The sequence below is a fragment of the Manis pentadactyla genome, chromosome 14 (assembly GCF_030020395.1).
Source record: "Manis pentadactyla isolate mManPen7 chromosome 14, mManPen7.hap1, whole genome shotgun sequence".
Lineage (NCBI taxonomy): Eukaryota > Metazoa > Chordata > Mammalia > Pholidota > Manidae > Manis > Manis pentadactyla.
The window spans coordinates 86,460,926-86,483,700 of NC_080032.1; the positions used below are offsets into that span (position 1 = coordinate 86,460,926).

Genomic DNA, 22,775 nt, shown 5'->3' on the forward strand with positions numbered 1-22,775 from the left:
AAGAAACATACAGTCTAAGTTGAAAAGGTAACACACATCTGAGCAGTGAAGAACTCAACGTGGGTTAATAAATGATATATGCCTTTTACAAACAATGAGTAACACCACCAAATCAGCAGAGAAATCTGGACAGCAGGTAGGGAGTGGTATACGTGTAGAGAAACCTAAGAACCATGTTAAACTAATAAATTTGAAAACTCCCTTCATATAAAAAGGCAAAAATGCTTTTAATGATAAAAAATACAAAAACACTTTACCTTGAGCCATTAAACATTTTAAGTCACAAACCTTCGCTTCTTCCATCTGCATGATGTTAGCTTGACAGTCAGAAATGCTGTCGTTGATATAATCTATGTTAGCGGTCAAGGACTCCATCTCCTCACTGATGTTAACCACGTTTTTGTCTCCCTCTCCAGTCTCCTTGACTATCTTTTCCCTTCTTTTTGAAAGTTTCTCTCGTCTTTTTGTGAGTTCTTCCCGTTGCTATTGAGAAAGCAGGTTGGATTCTAAGAAATGATACTCATCTAGGACCCTGGGAACATTACAAAGTGATGTAAGAGAGTCACAGAAGGACCAATACTACTGAATTTCACTCATAGGAATCGTTATCTAGAATAGTTCAACGCACAGGTGCAGTAAGTAGAATGCAGTTGCCGGGTCTGCGGTGAGGGGTGAGGTGGGTACGAGGCAGTTGTTGTTCAATGAACAAAAAGTTCCAGTTATGCAAGATGAGATGTAACATAATCTGCTGTACAACGTGTGTATGTATAGTTAACAAAACTGTGCTGTTTCGTTAAAAAATGAGTTAACAGGGTAGATCTGCTGTTATCTGTTCTTACCATGATTAAAAAAGAGGAAAACAAATAATGTCCATCTAGTCATACACAATGAAATCAAAACTCACCAAGGGGGAAAAAAAAAAAAAAGGCTTAAGTATTACATTTACCCAGGGAACAAATCTGGGAACTAAGATGGACAGTCAGCTCGGGGGGAGCGCATGTCCCCGTCCCGCCCGCACCTTGAGGAGTCGGTTCATGTCGGCCTCCATATTGGAGATGGTCATCCTCTGCATGATGGCGTCTGTGACCCTGTGCTCGAGAAGCTGCCACTTCATGCGCGCTGACTTGGAAGTAAACGCTCGGCCGGTCAACCCTTTCCTCTGATACTTTTTTCTATAATAATATAAAAAGTGAGAACACGAGTACTGAAGTGCTTGTTGACGGGACACTGCCGAACCATGACCGCTTGTCAGTCATCCCAGCGTCCGCTCGTGATGCCCCGCAGACCAGGGCAGCAGGTGTGGGGAATCACCGACCTGGTTCCGTTCGCCGTGGGCGTGGGCAAAGCCTGGACTCTTGCCACGGGAATCCTCACTCGCTGCGGGGCTCCTGCCCTTGCGGCGTCTGCCTCTCCCGCTGCCGCAGTGGGGCCCACATCCTGAACGGGGGTGTCGGAGGAGCTCAGCTTCCGAGTGACTTTCCCGGCCACTTTGTCTGACATGGGCCTTACTTGCCGACGAAGAGCTGTCACCTGAAATAGCAGCACAGATTGTTGATTCGCTCTCTGGGTCTATAGAAGCACATCACTGATCGCAAAGCCAGACTGTTTCCTCCAAATAGTCAGTCAACTTGCCTCTTCAGTTTTGCGTCGAAGAACCACTTCTTGGTTTCTTTTTTGGGCTTCCAGAAGTCTAAGCTGATGCTGTAAAATAATACTGAATAAGTTGAAACAGTACACTGAAAGACACAATGCTTCCTACTCCTACATTTACGTATTTCCCCATCCCACTGGGAACTATGAGTTCTTGGTAGAATCTGAGCTAACAACAGCCTTGCATCCATTATTACAGACACAGATTATTTTATTCCAGTAAACACAAATGCATACTGAAATGCATTTCTCTCTGAAAAATTAAGTTATCTGTGACACATACTTTTATTTAACAAATACTCGTATAGCACTTACAAGTACTTTTTAAAATGCTTTACAAATATTGTCACATTTCATTTTTAGTTAGACATTTTGTTACCCTGACTGTGGCATAAACAGGAGGAAACACAGCTTCGATTATTTTCAAGAGAGGCATCTTACACTACATACAGTAATTATAACTGTTCAATGTGTAGGGAGAACATATATTAGTTGTTACAGCATTTTATAATAATTTTGGAAAGGTTATGTTGGATAAAATCAGTGGACAATAACATGTCAGGATTGAGTACCAACTTGTTTCTATGTATGTTATTTGATAAAGACATTTAATTATGGATTACTTTAAGCCATTTTTTAGGGCTGTAACTTAGGAAAAAATTTTAGATCAATAAAGAACATAGATCCCATCTCTGTCATTTATTTACTTCTCTGATCTTGGGTAAAGCTAAGGAATTGGACCTGATTACAAACATCCCTTACAGGACTTAAATTCTGTGAAATAACAAATAACCCCTTGTGTTTTGTATCCCAGATTCAAACACATCATTCATCGCATGCTTTTGCATGTTTCTAACTCATCAGGTGGGAACTCTAGGAAGACAGGACTCTATCTTATCGCTGCCACATCTTCACTGCCTCTAACAACTGACATAGAAGCAAAGTTAATAAATATTTTTTAAATGAAAGAACTGACAAAAATTAAAATTAACATGTAGTTTGAAACGTGTTTCTATATTAACTTTCTTCCTATTAAAAGTCAAATCTCAAGTTCATTCATACTTTTTGTATCGTGTACAAACATACTTGGTTCTCTAAGGGTTCAAAGAAGAATGTGACGAGGAACAAGTTTAAAAGAAGGTCAATATATGCACAAAGTGATGGATAAGAGGGAGAAGGAGTCTTGGTGTTAGCTTTGTAGGTGAGTGACTAGCCTCACGTCTTTATAATGGGGTATCATACATGGACATACGTTGCAGATATTCACAATTCCACCCCAGGCGTCAATTGCCCATTACTGATTTCTCTATATTCCATATGAATTTGTAAGAAAGAGGAAAGTAACATACATTGTAAGGAAATTATCCTCCTCATCCAAACGGGTTCATTAAAAAAAAATAATAGACCCAAAGTGGAAATAACCGAAATGCCCATCAACTGAAAAATGGATAAACGAAAATGTGTTCTACTGATAAAGCCATGCAAAGGCATTAACTACTGACACATGCTGTAACATGGACAAACCTTGAAAATATCATGCTGAATCAAAGGAGCCAGGCACTAAAGGCTACATGTCATGTGATTCCATTTATATAAATGCCCAAAATAGACAAATCCAGAGACAGAAAGTAGCTTAGTGGCTGTCAGGGCCAGGGAGAAAGAAAATGTGAGTGACTGCTTGTGGGTACAGGGCTTCATTTAGGAGTGATAGAAATGTTCTGGAAATAAGATAGTGGAGATCTTGTTAAAAGAACAATTTTATGTTATGTGAATTATATCTCAGTTTTTCTCAACCATTTTTCAATTTTACATCTCAAACAGACAACAGGTTAGAATGTGTTTCTACTTGCTTTCAGTGAGAACATAATGGTATTAAACAAGATAAAAAATGTGCAGGAATTGAAACTGACAAAATAACCTGATTATTAAAATGCATTGATAACCTGGTAAAACAAAAATAAATACAGCCATAAATATGAGAGTCAGCTGGCTAAAATATCTACTTTTCTACCTCATTACTCCCCTCTCTCTCAGATTTCCTCTTTACCTCCCAAAGTAGGTTTCTATTTTCTGAAATATGCTGTATGCTCACGCTTTCTCCAAGGAGGATTTAGAAAAAGTTGAGCAAGAAAAAAGGAACAAAGGCTGAAACCTAACCATCAATGGGGAAAAAAAACATGATTTTTAAAGAAAAAAAAATCTTAAATGAAATAACCATATTGCCAAAAATTTGGAATGAAGAAAAAACAGATCGATATAAACATTAACCCTAAAATGACTATAGTCAGCACACTGGTGCATAGCCTTCCAATTTTTCCCTCATCTTAATCAAGAATGCATATATATGAAATGCCACTTGACCCTTAATGTTAAGTCACAGTCATTCTTCATTTTATGGTGCAGTTTACATCCTAATTTTAAATGGATCAACAACCTGTTAAGTGAAATGCACTATATACAATTTCTTTAACCATTTCCCCTACTGTCAAACACCTTTGTTGTTTTTATAGTTTTTACTATTATAAACAACCCTAAAGTAGAGATATTAAAACAGATATATTAGATATTAAAATCTAAATCTTACTTTAGATTATTTTCTTAGCCTGAGTCCATGGAAATAGAGTTCTTGAGTCAAAGAGTATGAAAATTTTATAGCTCTTAGTAGGTCCTCTCTCTAGTGAAGCTTGGTTTTTCTCCTAGGAACATTTCTAAGACTCTCTGAGCCTGTCTGTGGAGCCATCCTCAAACTGCTATCTTATATAATATTGCAAGTATTGATCTCCCTTAGTTGTAGAGTTTTTTCTCTGCCATTTTTTTCCATCTCATAGTCTAAAAAATAAGCCCTTAATAAAATTTATAATAATGTTATAGTATTTTTCATAAACTCTTATACTGCATTGCTATAAATCCATATAATAAATGCCATATTATAAAAATGATGCTTATTTATTGTCCTTCAGCTGCATTTAATAGAGTTATCAGAAAATTTTCTTTCATTTATTAAACGATATTGTTCAATGTACAATATTTGTGTATAAAGTCCACTCACATCTCTTTTACGCTGGTCTTTTTTCAATTGAGCAATCTCTCTGTTTCTTCTAGACTCTGTCAATCTGGCTTTTTCTTGTTCTTCTTTCATTTGTTTCATTAGACGAACCTAAAAAGTTAGGTACATACATCTACTGGAACAACCTAACACAACATTCATTAAATAAACCACACATACAGAAATAAGTTCTTAGAATTCTGAATATATAACATGGAAACAGGGAATGTTTTGATGCACATTTTAAATGGTCAACTCTTCTTTTTACAAAATTAATACATTTCTATTTCTAATACATTTCTAATATGCTTCTATCAGCTTGCTTGGTGCTCCATGCTTTTTATGTTCAGTGTTCAGTCGTTCTATAACTTGAATGATTTGGGGTACTTAACTTATTACCCAAGGTCACATTAGCTGTGTGACCTTGAAAGGGTTACTTAACTTCTCTAGGCTTTGGTTTTCTAACATATATATAAAAAGGAGATAATAGTTTTATGGCACTAGACCATTATGAGAATCCAGTGAGTTAATGCCCATATATTGCTTATCACAGTGCCTGGTATATAGCAAGTTACTAATAATTTTAGCTATTAGCAGCAGCAGCAGCAAATACACAACATAATAATCTCACTACTTCCTAACTCATTTCCACATTCACTATTTTAAAGAAACAGTATTGATTTTCATAACAAACCAGGTAACGGAACAGGGTTCACATACTCTTGTTTGGTCAAGGGAAAACATTTTGTACCTTTCTATGCAGGGGAATCATAAATACCAAATCCAAGATAGTTGTTACCTCTCGGGGAAAGGAGAATATGATCAGGAAAGGTTACTTACATAGGCTTTACGTATAACTGTAATGGCTATCTTAAGTAGTAGATACAGTGTTCATTAGGTAATTCTCTATGCTTTTTTTGCATGTTCAAGATATTTAATGCTTTGTTAGTCTTGTATATGAGTTTTAAGAGAAAAAATATCCATCAAAGCCAGGGAAGCCCTGCTGACCGCATGATTTTCAATTACTGCGAGGAAAGGTTTTGATAATGGGTGACTAGGGTACACAACTTCTGGTTTCCAAAAAGAAGTGCATCATTTCTAAGACTGGGTTGTTTGTTCTATATGGAATATGGTAAGAACGACAGTAAATTTTTTTGTTCCAAATGACACAAGCATCCAAACATCACATTTTAATGGAAAATATCATCAATACCTTTGTTTTTTTCATTTCCATCACATCCTGCTGCAATTTCTTCAATTGCTTTTCATACTGAGACTGATTTTTAAGCAACCTCGCGTGCTCTTTTTGAGCTGCCTGGAGTCTCTGTAGCTCTTTATTCATGGCTTGCAGTTTCTTTTCATATTCAGATCTAACTTTTTTTGCCTTTTCTTCTGAGTAAGATTCCACTGAACCTAAAAGATCAAAGGATATTTGTGTTTGTGTTTATGAGACACGGATTTTCATCTCAAGATTTACATCACTTGACCTTGGGGAAGAAATACCTCCAAAATACACCTCAGGAGGCCAGAGTGTCTAAATCACTCTCTTTTATAATCTAAACTTGTTTCATAATGATTGGCTTTACTTAAAATGTTCCCAGCATATATGAAAACACTAAAACAATTGGCCACAACTTTGGACAAAATAGTTGAATACCTAGACAAGTACCAGAATGAAAAATCAAAACAAACAATATTTAACACAATGAAATAAGTGCACATTTGATGTGATTCTAATATAACTTTTTCATTCTAAAAATAAAGAAGATAGAAACCCATTTTGGTGATTTAATGTAAACTTTAATTTGGATTAAATATAAGTCTTACCTAAGTTTTGAAGCACCTGGTCTCTTTCAAGCTGAGTGTCCCGAATTTTATGTTGCAGCATCATTAGCTTCTCTTCATATTGCTTTTTCAACGTCTGCAGTCTTTTCTGGCTGTTTTCTAGTTCATCAATCAGCTTTTGCTTGATTGCAATTTCACAAGTAATGTTTGCTAAGTCTGCTTGAAAATTGGCTATTTAAAAAAGAAGAAAATATGGTCAAAATGTTATAATTTTAGCTTTCAAGCAAGAGCAAGAAAACATCATCTCTGTCCAGGTATTCATTTAGCAGCTAGAAGGGCAATGTCCTGGATAAACTAAAAACTAATTAAGGGGAACAAGATACAGAGCGTTCACATTGATCAGGGACAACAGCTACTATTTGTGCTGAATAAGAATGGAAATCACACAATGACTAAAATCCAACAGAGGAAACATGAGCCATGGAGACCATACACAGATCAGCAGCTATAAAAGCTACTTTCGTCAAGGACGAGATGACAATGTTAAGAGTTTTCTGTCATGCTTTAAACAAGTTCCCGAAATGAAGGCTTGTCCCTGCACTAGAGACAAGTACCTTTTTCATCTGATTCGGAATCCGACTCATCAGAGCTTTCACCCCCTTCGATGTCCTCCTCCTCCTCCTCCTCCTCCTCTTCCTCCTCCTCGTCTTCATCCTCACGATCACTCACTTCTTGACTTTCTTCCTAAAATGTGATTTGCGACCATCAGCGGCACAATACTGGCAAAGCAAACTGACCCCCTCATTAAGAGTGGCCGGAGCACAAAGAGCCCTCGTCTCTCGAAGCATCCTCGCCCACACACACAGTGCTTTCACGATGCACAAGATCGACAGTTGCTAGTATTTTATAGCTCACATTGCTGAAGAAAAGAAGTCCTCAAGGAAGTAGATCAAAATGGATACCCGATAACTGTATCTCTTTTATACATGCTAGTATAGTTATCAGCAACCAAAAATGATCTAATGGGGACTAAAACTTAGAAGTTTATTCTTTCATACTTACCGCTTCTAATTCATTGTTTTCTCTTTCTGAAATAACCTTTTCTTCTTTCTTCTCTTGATCAGTGTCTGTATTATCCTCTTTACCAGCCACACTTTAAAAAAAGGAACAAAAGGGAAGGGTATTAAAGTAGGGAGGAAAATTGTTCACTTTTTTCTCCCAGATTTTCAAAAACCACCAACTATTTGTGAAAACAAACTAGAAGGGTTGATCATTTCACTGAGCAAAGTTATGTCTGATGTTTTGTAGGAAACTAGAAATTGCCATTTAACCAACACTGTAGGGATTTATATCATTGGAGAAAAACTTATTTTCTAGAAACAGATTATATCCTGGATCATGAGCTCTGATGAGACAACTAAGAACTAGTCACAGTAACAGCTAATTAACTAGAATGTAGGTGATACACAAAGGAAGTTGAAACAAATATTTTTGTTGTCTCCTAAATATATACTTTTCTTAACATCCTAATACATTTAGAAATAATTTTAAAGATCCAGAATAAATCTGCCCACAGTGTTTGTCTACACTGCCTACATCAATCAGAGTGTTAAGTCCCTTCTGTGTAGGCTCTTTTTCCCTAGGCTGTACATACAGGATGGGGCTGTTTCTCTTAATATTCTCACAAAAATGTGTTTTGCACATCAAACAGTCTGAAATTCAGCCTGACCTTTGGTTGACGAGGAAATTCCAGGGTCTGCCACAAGATTCATCATACACATGGAAGCCTCCTCTTTAGTTATCTAGTACTAGCAGCCCTGACTACGTACTTTGTCAGGTAACAGTTTTAGCTAAACCAATTCAGCCCTGGTGGACCTGAGAAGAAGACTGAAGACTCGCTAGTGAGCAAGGTTTTTACATTTTCATCACTCTGACTGTTTTAGGGTTTAGCAACCATGATCAGTTATGCACAGAAGTTACACTTCTGTTCACGAGACTCATACATTTAATCAAGCTAAATAATATTAAGAAGTGAACTTTAAATGAATCCTCACATGAAAGATTTATTCTTGCAATATAATTACCTTTTCAAATCATGGAGAATAAAAAGAATACTTGAATAAGGCCATATTCTCTAAGTAAAATTCCCCTAGAAAGTGCTTAAAGACTTTATAAGAATAACTTCGTAGCAGCTATCATTTCTTTCAGACATTCTGCTACATTAAATAATTGCCCTAATACATGGATTTGTTTTTAGTTTCTAGGCTAAAAAGTTAATCTCACCTAAGCCCTGTTATTATTATCATACTCTACTGTTTAATTCTAGGTTCCAATTTTCCCAGATTATTCTGGTACTCAGAAGATGAATATAAAGAGTTTTCCTTTGTAAGCACTTTTCAGAGTCCTTACTTATGTTTATTTATTCAATTATTTATGTCTTCCCCACTAGGCTGTAAGCCCCACAAGGGCAGGCACCGTGTCTGTCTGCTCAGCATCCTGGGGACGTGCATGATAAATGTGCAGTGAGTGTTTGTTAAACATATTGATCCGTATGGCTGTGCACGAGCACCTCCGTTTGGCACCTCTGCCTGTGCGCCTCACACACTAATTATGTTGGAAAGGCACAAACTGAAAGATGCATGGAAGACAGCATGTCTCTAGAAGAAGAAGACGCTACCAGTAGGAACACTGATAAAACAATCTTCAGTGCAGAGGAATCAAGTGAATTACAACAGGGCTCTGTGAGTGCTGTTAAATCATCCTCTTAGAGAAAAATGCTGCATGTGCCGAGCGCCTCCCTTACATCCCTGGTATTAAAGCAGGACTGCTGGCTCTCCACCATCATGAAGTTCAAGCTGAAAATCTGGATACTTCCCCTTCATCCACCATCCCATTTAAAGGCCAGCCCCAAGTTCCTCAGCACCAAACTTGAGGTCTACGCCTACACTTTAACTAGGAGAGGAGAATGTGTCAGGGAAGACATTTCCCACCGGCACCCCCATTCCCTCCCCATGCAGTCTCCCTTCCTCCCCTGTAACTGGTGCAGCACAGTTTCCATTATTGTTGCTTCACATTCCAACCCAAACTCCCTTTTACTCAGGTACACAGCCATGCAACCCCTTATCCCAAACACTTGACCCAACACACCCTCCTAATGCCTCCAAGTGACCAGTTTTCAGCTCAACAATTATTACTCTTCACTTACATGTAAAGTTACTTCATGCGTTACAGGCTGTTCATGCCAATTCTGATGCAGAAAACCAGCAGTTGTAACATTACATTATTAATTTATCTTTATAAAGCACTTGAGGCTTACTTAAGCTTTTAGAAGGTAAATTATAATTATTGTACAACAAATATTCTTTTCCTCAATAAACTAAAGCAAATTGATGTCTAAAATAACTTGCGAGGCAGCAGGGAAAGATATTTAAGTTTCCTCTTTAGACAGAATCAGAATCTTGGAGCTGGAAGGAACACTAGTGATCATGTGGATTAACCCAGTTGACATTTGACCACCAGTGTCAACATTTTTGCTCACAACCGAAAAAGAAACTGTGGCCTGGGGAAGTTGATCCACTCAAGCAGGTGAAACCCAGGGGCCATGACTCGCAGGCCCGTGTCCTGGAGTCTTGCGCTCAGGGCTTAGTCCACACGCGGACGGGGAAGGGTGAGCAGCACCAGGGGCTTGTTAGATATGCGGAATCTCAGGTTCCATCTCAGTCCCACTGAATTAGAATTCTCATTTTGTCACACTCCCCAGGTGACCGGTGTGCATATTCATGTCAGGAGTCCTGTCCTACAGCACTGAACTGCTCTGCTTTTGCATAAAAAGCATAAAAGTTGGAAGCAAACTCTATTATTCATCAACTACATTTAAAGGACTCGAATACTTTAAGGTGTGGCAATTGCTTGCATACACTTTAACTATGTACCTCATTTTGACCTTCCAAAATAGAAATTTCACATTTTTAATGCCTTAATTTAATTCCAATGGTAAACAAACCTCCTAAATATATACTAACTAGATGAGTTCTAGTGTGACTTATAGATGATCAGAATTATATTCTAATTACAGAATACTTTAAATAAGTTACAGAATTATAGAACAGAATTATTGAAACTTTACTATACTATGTAATATGCAGAAATTGTGGAATGTACATTAAATAATGTTAAGAAAACATAACTTGTAAGCTTTCATATTTAAATATATTAGTTTAATTATTGCAACGTAAAAGTTCTCAAAGGCTCATTTTTAGTAAGATATGAAATTTCTAAAGTGATGCTTTTAAAATACTTAAATACAGTTTTGAAACCAGTTTATTTCTCCAGTCATTTTGAGTAACCTGGAGATGTTTTTTTAGAAAAAAAATCTATGAAAAGAAGCTCTGAAAAGAAGTAAAATAGTACTTGATCCTAGTTTAGATAACCTTAACTCTGAATGAGTTTAAAATGTAATTTTTTATTATATAGAGAGTTCAGAAATATGTTTCTAAATTTTGCTGGAAATTCAAATGGGAAAAAAGAAAATACCCTGCTTTCGATGCTGGCTTCAAATACATTTTAAAAGCAACACTTGCTTTTCTAATTTAACTCTTAAAATACCTTGTAAATCTTATCTGGAATAAGGCCACAGTTTCCTTTTGCCTTGTTGCCTTTTTAATGTTGTTTTCCAAAAAAAAAGATTATACCAAATAAAGAAGAGAACGAGCCCACCAGTGACTCGGCACGGCTGCTCACATCTCAATGCCCACCCAGTCAAAAATTACCCACCTGCTCACAAGTTTCTGAAAGATACTTTCTGAAGGTCAAATTTGGGGGCTATTTGGTCTTTTTAGCCTAAAAAAGGTAAGTCACCATCATAATTATGATAGTTAATTCTGAAATCACATGAAATTGCCTAAATTTTAATTCACATAACTAGTAAGGATTTCGTTCTTTAAAAGTATTTTTTTTTAATGTATTTGGAGTGTTTGTCAATTTTATCAAATCATAATTACTTTTAGGAGCACCAAGGTGATCCAGTATTGAAACAATCTGTAAATCTATAACACATTTCCTTGTGAATAGCAACTAAGTACTTAAATGACATTTTAATAAAAAACCTGGGAAATATTCCAACCTTCTTTCTTCTCGATTGCTTTCCTCAAGTTTCTGTAGCCTTCAAAATCACGAGGCACAGTATTGGAAGGCCAAGCCAATGAGGGACAAACCAGACAGTAAAAAGCGGAAGTGGTAAGAAGGTAAAAATGATACATGAGCTTGAAGACTAAAATAAATATTAAAAGATATCATCAAAGGACAATACACAGTAAAAAGGCAATACATTTTGTAGGAATAAAAAGTAAGTAGAAAAATAAGCAGATTTATAACGAAGAAGAATATATAGACTATCAGTTGAAATTATTCAGCAGTAAAATATAGTCTCAACTTCTACAAATTATTAAGTAGTAGGAGTGTTTGGATGCCATTGTCTTTTTTAATCTGAAATGGATCAATTTTCTCAGGTCCCCCCAAAAAGCCCACTTCCAGTAATACCCCCTTCCTTTTTAGCCTGTTCACAGAAGACCATTTTTGGCATCATTACAAGAACTTCAAAAAGTAATGCCTTTATACCACCATATGAAAATACCATTAAGACTACATACTAAGATACTACTTTGAAAACTTGCTTTCTATTTTAATATTCTAAATGTGAACATCATTAAATCTAAAAAAAAACTATTTCAAAATTATACATGAAATGATATTACAGTCAAATGAAAATGGTTGTTATGGTATCAGTGACAACCTGCAATTTTAACTGAAAATTAATATCTCATAATCACTGTACTCATTATTAGAAATTAACTTTTAAAAGGACACATCTAAGGCAAAGGTGGCAACAGGAAATGTAGTACTTTCCATTAGTAAGACTGCTTTTTGATCACTAAAGTATAAGGAAAACTATAAATATGTATTAAAAGCCTTTGAAATATAATTTAAAGAATATGCAATACACGGAATTGGGGATCTTTACCCAATGGAATGTACTGAATACCGATGTCTGTCATGTAGACAAAAAGATAGATATGCCAGGCTCTGATTAAGCATATAGTGATCTTGATACAGCACATTTCTGCTCAGAATTCTGAAAATATTTTTCAGAATCATCAATAGTTTAAAAAGAAGAGACTGAGTCTTAGATATAAATGATGTCATCAACCTAGTTCTCATTTTGATTTTATAATATGTGTGGTCATATGTGACTTTTACTTGTTTTGGCCTGCAATTGATTTTCATAATCAACTTACACTGCTGTTACAAGAAGAGACTAACAAGATTTCTGAGAAAAAAAAAAAAAAATCCACAGAGTGATATTCACCAGGGATCGAAAGGTCTGATATAATGGCTAGAAAAAGGAAAGCAAAGCCATCACCCACAAAATCAGCGTGTTTTGGAGTTTCAACCTGACACCACTAAATACAAAAACAATGTGGTCTGATGAATTTGGAAAGTGTTTCTATAATACAAGTCATTTAAAGCTAGATATCCAAAAATATGGGGATTAATGTGTGAATAGAAAATTTTCTTTATTCATATACCCAGAAAAATACAAAGCTTTTTTATGTCTAACTTAGTCTTAGGCTGATAATAATGTGCTACAATGGTTCAAAGGACATGGTTCCTTGGCAAAGAGCCCAAATTTTCTATTTTCAATAGGCACAATTTTTACCTTACACAAGAGAGCTGTAATAAAACATATGAAAGGTATAAGCTAATAACTAAGTAAACTTTAGATGCCTTCCCAATTGCCTCTTTAAAAGACATTGTGATCAATAGCTCAAAAAGACAGTGAAGGGGCAGAAATAAACTAATAATCTGACACATCCCCGTAATTTAAAGGAGTTCAATTTTTATTTCATTTAGTTCCATCACAGTGCTTCTTCTATAGCAGACAGAGAGAGAATGGCAAATCTTGCCAACCATTCTAACTTTTACATAACTGAAAATTAGGCAGTAGAGCCTATTCCATTATTCTCTTACTTTCTTATACTCCCTTATTTTCCTACAATCTACCTATGGATTATTATACAGCTCAACCAAAAATAAGCTCAAAAAGGTAGGAGAGCAACCTTAAAACCCCACATTTCAGCTACTGGTGGGAGCTTTGATAAAGATTTTGATGCAGAAGAGGGTGAGACTTTGCTGTGAAACAGGACACATGCCATCCTCCCTGAGCACCAACGCAGCTTCTGACATGGTAACAACCGAGCCGCTACTCTTCCTATGACCGTTACAATCAGAGGCCCGGCAGCCACTAAAACCAAAGACAACAAAAAACAAAGTAAATCAAAATACACGGAGCTTCTCAAGAACGTGCGGACCAGTGCGGAGGAAATGAGGCAGTAGGGGAACCAGGCAGCGTAGGAGAGCTGAACCCAAGAGGGGTTTTGAAAACTCTCGGCCAAAAACAAGTAAAAAAAAAAAATCTTCCCTACTTTACTTGTTTTTTTTTCATGAATAATAGCCAAAATTTTAATATTTGGATTAATGTGTCCTCTTCAAAATTACAAAACATCCCTAGAAAGGGAAGCTTACTGGTTATAAATAATTTGCACAAATTATGCATTCCTTTATTCAGAAGGTTTTGCTCCCAGGTTTAACTTTAAGGAGATGAGAGGGAAAAGAAGATGATTCTCAAATCGGGGTACTCTGGGCTGGGCTAGAATCCCTTGAGACCTGCCTGCATAAGGGAGGAATCCAGGCAGCACAGGGACAGGGGGCCGACGGGACAGAACACGAAGGAATGGCCAAGACAGAAACTGATTTTTTTCCTGAAGGTTGGCTGCACCTACGAAAGGGAGAGAAAGTTCCTTAGCCCTTCTCTCCTTTTCCTACGCCCTTCTGCGCTGCTCTGAACACACTACAGAATGGATACAAATCATTTTATGTGTGAGTTGGAAAACCTGGATGCTCTGTATTTATGACACTCTCTAGACAAAAATCAGTCCCAAATTCCAAACAATTTTTAACTGATCTTACCATATATTAAGGTTGAGGCAGCACCCAAATTTTGCAGCGTGCCCTCTCATAAATAGAATAAACAAATAGAAGGCATGTACAATACATCCAGACAGGAGCCATGGGCTCCAAGGAGTGCCTGTGGGGCCAGGGAAGCCGCGGTCCTCCCAAACACTCCTGGACCTCCTTGTTTGTTTCAATATGCAGCACATGCTTTGGCTAAAATGAGAGCTTACCTACAATTTAAAAATAGGAATTTACATTACATACAATTTAAAGTTAGTGGATTCTACAGTTGCCAGTTACGGTGAGGTGTGGAATGTTTTATCCAGCTGAGCAAAACAGTATTGGTTTTCATTTTCCAGCCTACAGCAAGGTTTGACTAGAATGTGGTGAGAAAAGTTTTAGTAAATTCTACGAATTTATACGTATAGTAAAAGTTAAATTCGAAAACTGGTTCTAAAGGCTTTTGTAGGAATACAGTTTATGAGGCACAGGAAAGTGTGCTTTCTACATTCACACTATACAGGTCTTAGTTTTACAAAGACATACTAAGGATGTGTGTAAAAATGTTTTACGAAGCACTTGCTAAGCATCATATAGGGGTTATTAATTTTTAGAAGACATTAATTCATTTTTCTCATTCTATCAATTCTGATTCTCTACCTTTCACTTTTCTTCACAAATGATTAAGTAACATCCCTAAATTTACATTTATCTGGCTTGGTTTTTTTCTCACAATTTTTTTAAATTTTATGTCACTTTTTATTAGGAACTTATAGCTTATTTTATTCACTTGGATTTTTATGTTTAAATCCCATTGTTTAATAAGGTATTCTTAGTATTAACATCGGCTATTATTTTGACCATGATAATTACATTTACTATAATCACTGAAATACTTGATTTTTCACTTTGAAATAACTGCAGTTTTATTTTCATTTTTTTACCTTAAAATAGGACTTCCATAGTGAAGTAACAGGGACAAATCTTATTTTTTCTTTAGTACTATTTATAAGTCAAATGCTTACAACCCTGCATTATAACAAAACGAACCTGCATCAGAAGTATTGATTCAGGGCAGCTAAATTATGATCACTGTAAAAATGTCAAAAACAGCCCAGATTTCTATTGACCCTGTTTTTCATTATTCATACCAAACAGATGATTATAGTAACATCTCTAAATTTACTTCAAAAGGAAATGGCAGGATCTGCTCACGCATGACCTTGAGAAATACAGCCTTGCTTATACTTACTTATCATGCACGAACACAGACCAGCTAGACCTTTAAAAACAGGTCCTATCATTTGACATTGTGACCAACTACAGAACTGAATTTTACAAGTAAATGGTAAGTCATGTGCAGAAGTCTCATTTTCATTCAAACAGTACACTGGGTAACACTAGTTTTAATAATTCTGTGATCACTGTTTCAGCCTTAATTGCCCTGCATAAGAGCTAATCATTATATATTTCCTAATGCTACCATAATCAGTCACCCATGAAAAACACCTATTAAGACTGTCTTAAGAATGCAAAATTCCAATGCCTCCTAACCATAGATGTGTAACTCCTTGTTTAATTATTTTAATCATTCCATTTTAACTCAAGGACACACAGCAGAATTAATGTGAAGCATTTAAACCTCCAACCCTTAGTCAACTGACTGTTCAAGGAAGAAATGCCTGTTGCCTAAGTAAATCTCTAAATAAATTGAGCGAAGCGGCAGACAGACTAAATGGCACAAGTAATTCTACAAAGTGCCCCCTCTACAACAAACCATTGACAAATAAGATGGCTTTGCCCCTTTTTGAATATCTAGCCAAAAATGCTTAAAGTTCATCTGACTGGCATGTGCAAAATAGATTCTTAGTAAGTAATTTGACTGCACAACAGAATCAGTATATAAGCATCCAAAGAACTTAGGAGCATTTAACCACTCACATGTTACAAGTGGCCAAATTTTTATTTTCCTCCTCTTCTTTGCACCCAGTTTGATGTCAGAGAGGGAGATTATCAAGATGCAAGGAAAAGAAAGCCTAGGGCAGTGGTGAAAAGCTGAATAACTCCTTGAAGGAAGACTGAGAAATCATGAAATAACACAAATACTTCAGGGACTAAATGACGTTAACTGAGAGTCTGATGGATTAGTCTACCCTTTAGTTAAACTAATCTAGACAGGAATCAGAATACATTCATGAGACTACTTAACTGCCTTAGAAAATGGGGAAAAAATGGAAACATTGAGCTGTAATGGGAGAGCAAGCTTTGCAGAAAAGTAAGATGGGTGGAACGCAAAAGCAGCAGTTACATGAAGAAGTAGTAAAATAATTCCTAGGAGTCATTTTAACCTTGTCATAATCTAAATAAAATTAATTTCCACATTGTTATAATTAAACTTACTTTTCTTACATGCAAGCAGAGCTAAGCCATTAAAAGCATAAGATTATAATTGGCAGCTATTTAAATGGCATTTCCTTTATTCACGTATTTGGGAGATTAGGTAGGTTCACTGCAATTGCAAATTAAAGCATCCTGAAATGTAAGAAAAACAGAAATTCATAAAGCTGTGATTTCAGAACACTACCTTTTCTTCTTCTTCTTTTCTTTCCTCTTCAGCTTCTCTAAATCTTTCTTAGCTAGATCTATAATTTCAATGGTCTCTTTGTCCGAGGACAGGACAGTAGGAGAGAAAGCTGATGATCCACTGAAATACGGTGACCTTGCTGCAGCTCTTGTCAAATTTTTTCGAAGGTTCTCATTCACTGCTTCACTTTCTAATAATTTTGCTCTAGTAAATAAAAAAATACATATGAAAAGGGAACAATTTTTTTTATTGTGGTAAAATAATACATAACACAAAACGCACCACCTTAAATCATTGCTAAGTGTTCAGTTCTGCCACACAAAATACAGGCGCGTTGTGGAAGCCACTGCCACCACCCAGCTGCACGACACCTTCATCTTCTCCATCTGCAACTCAGTACCCAGTAAACGCCAACTCACTCTCCCCCTCCTCCCAGCCCCTAGCAACCACTCTTCTAGTTTCTGTCTCTACAATTCTGACTACTCTAGGAATAAACAGGGAACATTTTTAAAGAGCTGTTCTGCGTGCTGAAAGGCTTTCCGAAGCATACTTCAACATTGCTACAAGGTAGGGATGGTGTTTTTTTTTTTTAATAAATATGCTCACAAATATTAGTATTTAGGTCACATTTTAAATTCCCTGATTAAGTAATTATAAATCTGAAATCACCTTCTTAGTGCTCAAAAGTGCCAGTGGTACTTAGATTAGTTGCATTTCAGCTGGTAGGCACTAGTTATCCTGCTTTATAATCCCATCATTTCAAGGGAAAATGTGCAAGCAGCTGGTCTCCTTTCAGCTCCTCATTCATCACACTATAATAGCATTTCCAAATCTCTACAAGGAAAAGTTAGTACAACTTGCCCCTAACTGGCTGAAAGATATCTGGCTTGTGAATATGGCGTGGGAAAAGACGGTATCTCCAAGGAAACCTGTGTTTGACAATTGAAAACATTCCTTTGTTTGCCCGAGTGGCCCTAATAATGACAGGAGAATAATGTTTGTACTGTCAGGAATATGCAGAGACACAGAATGACGAGATCCTAAAAGAGCCCAGACTCCTGAGACTAAAGGGATGCAGAGAGTCCTCCGGGCCAGTCCCTTCACTTCGATTTGATTCAAACCATCAAGACCACAACTACCCACTTCAATAGAATAGATTTCCAAGGTCAGGATGGCACAAGAGTGACTGAGACAGGGCTGTAAGAAGAAAATATTACCTAATATCTGATTCAAAATGTATTACAAAGCATTTTGCCCTATGTTCAAAATTATTTCAGAGGAGAGTACTAGACTATCTGTAACTATTAAGCTCTAAAAGATGTAGTTGGCTCTGTAGTTTCTCACTGTCTTCCAAAATTATTCATGACACTGTTGACATCAGCTAGGGACAGAGTGTACATAAATCAATGAATATATGTTTCAAGCCAGCGTCCTACACATTCTTTAATGAAATTGTTTTATTATATATCTGGTTTTGTGTGAGAAGAACAGAAATTACAATATTTTTAAATGGTTAAATAGCTGTGTATAAACTTCTAGGTTAAATATTTCAAAATTATTTTAAAAAAAAAAATGACAGCCAGAATTTTCTTTATCAAGAGGGCAACCTAAGTATAAAAACTCAGCTTAACTATAAAATCTCAAAGTCAAAACATATACTTTTCTATATTTGTGATTCCTAGGGCAAAGCCTGGGTATGTAATAAAGAATGTTAAGAATAAATGAGAATATAACAAACTAGCTGTCAATAATAACCATTTAATTGGCACATTTATGTAATAACTGGACAGCTTGTGTTCTTTTATTTCCTGATTCTAAGTTTAGGGGTCTATTCAATGCTTCCTTCATTCTAGTGCTCATAAAAGCTGAAACCTCCAGGGCTCGCTTCCCCAAAGCCCATGCTACATTAGCAGAACCTTTTTATATGGCTGTAGAGATGACATCTCTCTACTACCGTCCAGCCACCCATTTGCTGCTGCCCACATTTCATTTAATAGCAGACAAAGCAGTGAGGCATGCGGGGAAGGAAACTATCCCTTTTCCTTGGGAAAGGGCATACTGAAGGCCTGCATCTCAGCTCCGCCACTCGCTGAGTCTGAGGCACTGGTCTCGAAAAGCCTCCACTCTTTCCTCTGTGAAGGAGATGAAAATATGTACTTCCCTAAAACTCTTATGAGGATCTATGTTAATGAACTGAAATCTCATCTGACTGGTAATGTATGTAACAAATTAACTATTCTTATCCAAAAGATGGAAATTATATAATTATCTGAAGTAGAGGATTAGTCAGTAAATCAGTTGTAACCACAAGATAGTTCTACATGGAGCCATTCAAAAATCATGTGAGAAAAATATTTAATAACATTTCTAAATGCTCATAATGTCTTGCTGTATTTCAAAGAACAGATAGCAAAGCAATATATTCACCCTGATGTCAACTTGGCTAAAGTATGCATTGAGAAACTATTGATGAGATATACCAAAATCTTAACGTCAGTTGCAGGAATGCTGAGACTAAGTATGGATGACTTTACATTTTTTTATACTTTCCTGTACTTTCAAAAATTTCTACAAGAATTTTACACCATCCCAATAAAACAAGGATAATAGTAACTATCATTATTTCACAATAATGTGACATGCAAATTCATTAAAGGTTATGTAAAATATGGCAATATTTTACAATTAGAGCAAGACTTAAAATATTAACATTCTTGAGGCATTAATATACATTGTATTGGTAAACATTGATATAAATTTGCATTATATTTAAGGAGATGTGAATAAATGCCTTTATAACACCAAGTTTTGATAGAAATATGGATTGGAGTAGAATTTAGTATATTGAAACAGAATGTGGGAACCTGGACTTAAATAATAATAACATGTTAGACCTGTATACTACTTTTTAATTTGAGAACTTTTACATCCTGCTTTTTTTTTTTTTGAGCCCCATAATAATTCTTTCAGACTAGCAGATATTGCCTCATTCTTACGGATTAACAAATTAAAGCTCAGAGATGTTAAGTAACATGCCCAAGGTCACATACTTATTAATAAATAGAAGCTTAGATCTCAGTCTGGGTAATCCAATTTAAATTCAAAGCTCATTTACACTTATTCCATATGTAAATTATTTTTATATTATAGATTACAATCCTAGGATTCTAGAAGACCACCCCTCAGGAGTGGGACATAACTTACTAAAAATCCATCAAAGAAAAGTTAGGAAAGTTGAGCAACCTATTAACCTACACCAAGAAAGATTTGATTACTGATTGAACTCAGAGCCCAAGTCTCATTTCTGTTTTCTAAATGGCTTAAAGAATGGCCTTAACTCAAGATCTGAAGAAGGAAGATATTAAATGTTGCTTTTAGCCACTAAGAGGAATGGAAATTATTCAGTCAGTTTTCTAGGAAATAGTAAGTCTAATCAAGCCATTTGTTTGGTTATGGTTTTAGATTAACAGCATGGAACACCATATAGGTCAATTAATTTATAACAAAGGAGGCCAGATTTTTCAAAGGGGACAAGACAGTCTCTTCAATAAATGTTGTTGGGAAAACTGGACAGCTCCATGCAAAAGAATGAAACTGGATTACTCCTTAACACCACACACAAAGGTAAACTTGAAATGGATGAAAGACCTAAATATAAGATATGAAATCATAAAATTCTTAAAAGAAAACAGGCAATAAACCTCTTGAACATAGGCATGAGTAATTTTTTCTGGACATGTCTCCCCAGGCAAAGGAAACAAAAGCAAAAATAAGCAAGTGGGACTACATCAAACTAGAAAGCTGCTGTTCAGCAAAGGACACCATCAACAGAACCAAAAGGAACCTACAGTATGGGAGAATATATTCATAAATGATTTATATGATAAGGGGTTAACATCCAAAATATATAAAGAACTCATATGACTCAACACCAAGAAAACAAATAACCCAATTAAAAAATGAGAAGAGGATGCGGAGAAAGACAAGTACCAAATGATTTCCCTCATTTGTGGAGTAAAACAGCAAAGCAAAACTGAACAAAACAGCAGGAGACTCACAGACACCAAGAAGGCACTAGGGGTTACCAAAGGGAAGGGGTTGGAGAGGGAGGGTGGGGAGGGAGGGAGAAGGGGATTAAAGGGCACTATAATTAACACACGCAGTGTAAGTAGGTCACGGGGAAGGCAAGAAGACAAGTAATGACTCTACTGCATCTCACTACACTGATGGACAGTGACTGCAATGGTGGTGGGGGGACTTGATAATATGGGTGAATGTTGAAACCACAATGTTCATGTGAAATCTTCCTAAGATTGTATATTAGTGATACTTTAATAAAAAAGAAAGGAAAAATAAAATGAAATTGTGTGATGTTGACCTTAGGTCAATCTTTTCTCAATAAAGGCATTTTCAAAAGCTCCTAAAAACCAGCAATAGACTCATCCACACTGAGAAGTGATTGATGGTCACCATGGGAGGACTTGGGGTGAGTGGGTGAAATGGGTGAAGTGGGTAAAAAGGCACAAAATCTCAATCATATTGTAAATTAGTCACGGGGATGAAAGTACAGCACAGAGAATATAGTTAATAGTTCTGTAACACCTTTCCACGTTGTCAGTAACCACACTAGCTGGGGTGGGCATTTAATAATGTAGGTAACTGTCAAATACTATCTTGTACACCTGAAACCAATGTAATATTGTATACCAACTACTCCTCCTTTAAACAAATAAAAGAGTAACAGAGCAGAAGAGAGAAAACAGTGCAAGAACGGGAACTTGGAACGAGCCTTAACATGTGACCAGCGCCAAGGGTATCAAAGGGCTGAAGAGCCGCAGGCTGGGGGCAGGAAGAGAGGCTTCAGGAGCTACGGGACAGAGATTCCCACTGTGTCTCAAGGGACGGCAGCGACGGGGTCCGCAGGGCCGGGAGAGGTGGTCAGGGGCCCCCGTCGGGGCCGTAGGCGGGCCAGAGCGCCGCCTGCACAGGACAGAACGTGCAGGTCCCGTGTCCCCCAGGCCTGCACCGAAAGGGAAAAGCTCGGGGATACACAAAGAATGAAAAATAATGGTTAAGTAGCTTTATCTGTGTTTCCACTTCCCGAAGCATTTCGGGGACCCGCGTGCCTCGTAGAGGCAGGAAGAGTGAGAGCAGCTCTCATCCCTGCGACCCTCTGGAGTGGCCTGAGGAGGGCGGACGGAAGGAGAACACAAATACGGATGGGAGGCGTGAGGTGCCTCTGAAAATGATCTCCTCCCCCGGTCCTGCTCTGCGCCTGCGGCAGCGATGAAATGTGAGCTTTGCTCCCCACGGGGCTGCCTGTAGTTTTACTTAAAGAGAAAGTAGCTCAGCCTTTGGGGAAAACCATGGAACCTAAAAATACTACAGGAATGACCGGTCCCTAACCTTCTTCCTGGCCCCTCTTCCCCGGTGTGGGCTCAGGGTCCCCCTCACACTCTGGCACCACGTGCGGGTGCTCCTTTTACTAAGTCCTGTCATTCCATATATGCCAGGTGACTATTTATGTAAGCACCCCACCTAGATTACGAGCGCCTTGTTTATTCACACTTGCTCCGTCCACGGCGTGGCACCCGGCATACAGAGAGCATTTATAGTGCGTTGTGTGCAATGAATGACGAACGAGCCTCTGTACACCAGAGAGGCGGGCAAACTGGTAGGGATGCAATGACTCACACGTAA

At 37.1% G+C, this 22,775-nt stretch overlaps 1 protein-coding gene across 10 annotated transcripts in view; it reads right to left on the minus strand.

Moving 5' to 3' along the window:
- Positions 1 to 22,775, minus strand: part of KIF21A (kinesin family member 21A) — a 130,981-nt gene that overhangs the window by 33,215 nt on the left and 74,991 nt on the right. For 5 of the 10 annotated variants that reach the window (XM_036889271.2, XM_057492018.1, XM_036889278.2 and 2 more), the window contains exons 11-21: positions 17,076 to 17,279; positions 11,604 to 11,642; positions 7,544 to 7,634; positions 7,096 to 7,225; positions 6,524 to 6,712; positions 5,910 to 6,109; positions 4,700 to 4,807; positions 1,633 to 1,701; positions 1,316 to 1,530; positions 1,019 to 1,172; positions 289 to 483 (exon numbers count right to left, since the gene is read on the minus strand). In XM_036889271.2, the coding sequence (XP_036745166.2) occupies positions 289 to 483; positions 1,019 to 1,172; positions 1,316 to 1,530; positions 1,633 to 1,701; positions 4,700 to 4,807; positions 5,910 to 6,109; positions 6,524 to 6,712; positions 7,096 to 7,225; positions 7,544 to 7,634; positions 11,604 to 11,642; positions 17,076 to 17,279 (1,594 nt within the window). The remainder of the gene's footprint in view (positions 1 to 288; positions 484 to 1,018; positions 1,173 to 1,315; positions 1,531 to 1,632; positions 1,702 to 4,699; positions 4,808 to 5,909; positions 6,110 to 6,523; positions 6,713 to 7,095; positions 7,226 to 7,543; positions 7,635 to 11,603; positions 11,643 to 17,075; positions 17,280 to 22,775) is intronic. The other 5 variants (XM_036889277.2, XM_036889281.2, XM_036889279.2 and 2 more) reach the window with 1 other exon arrangement.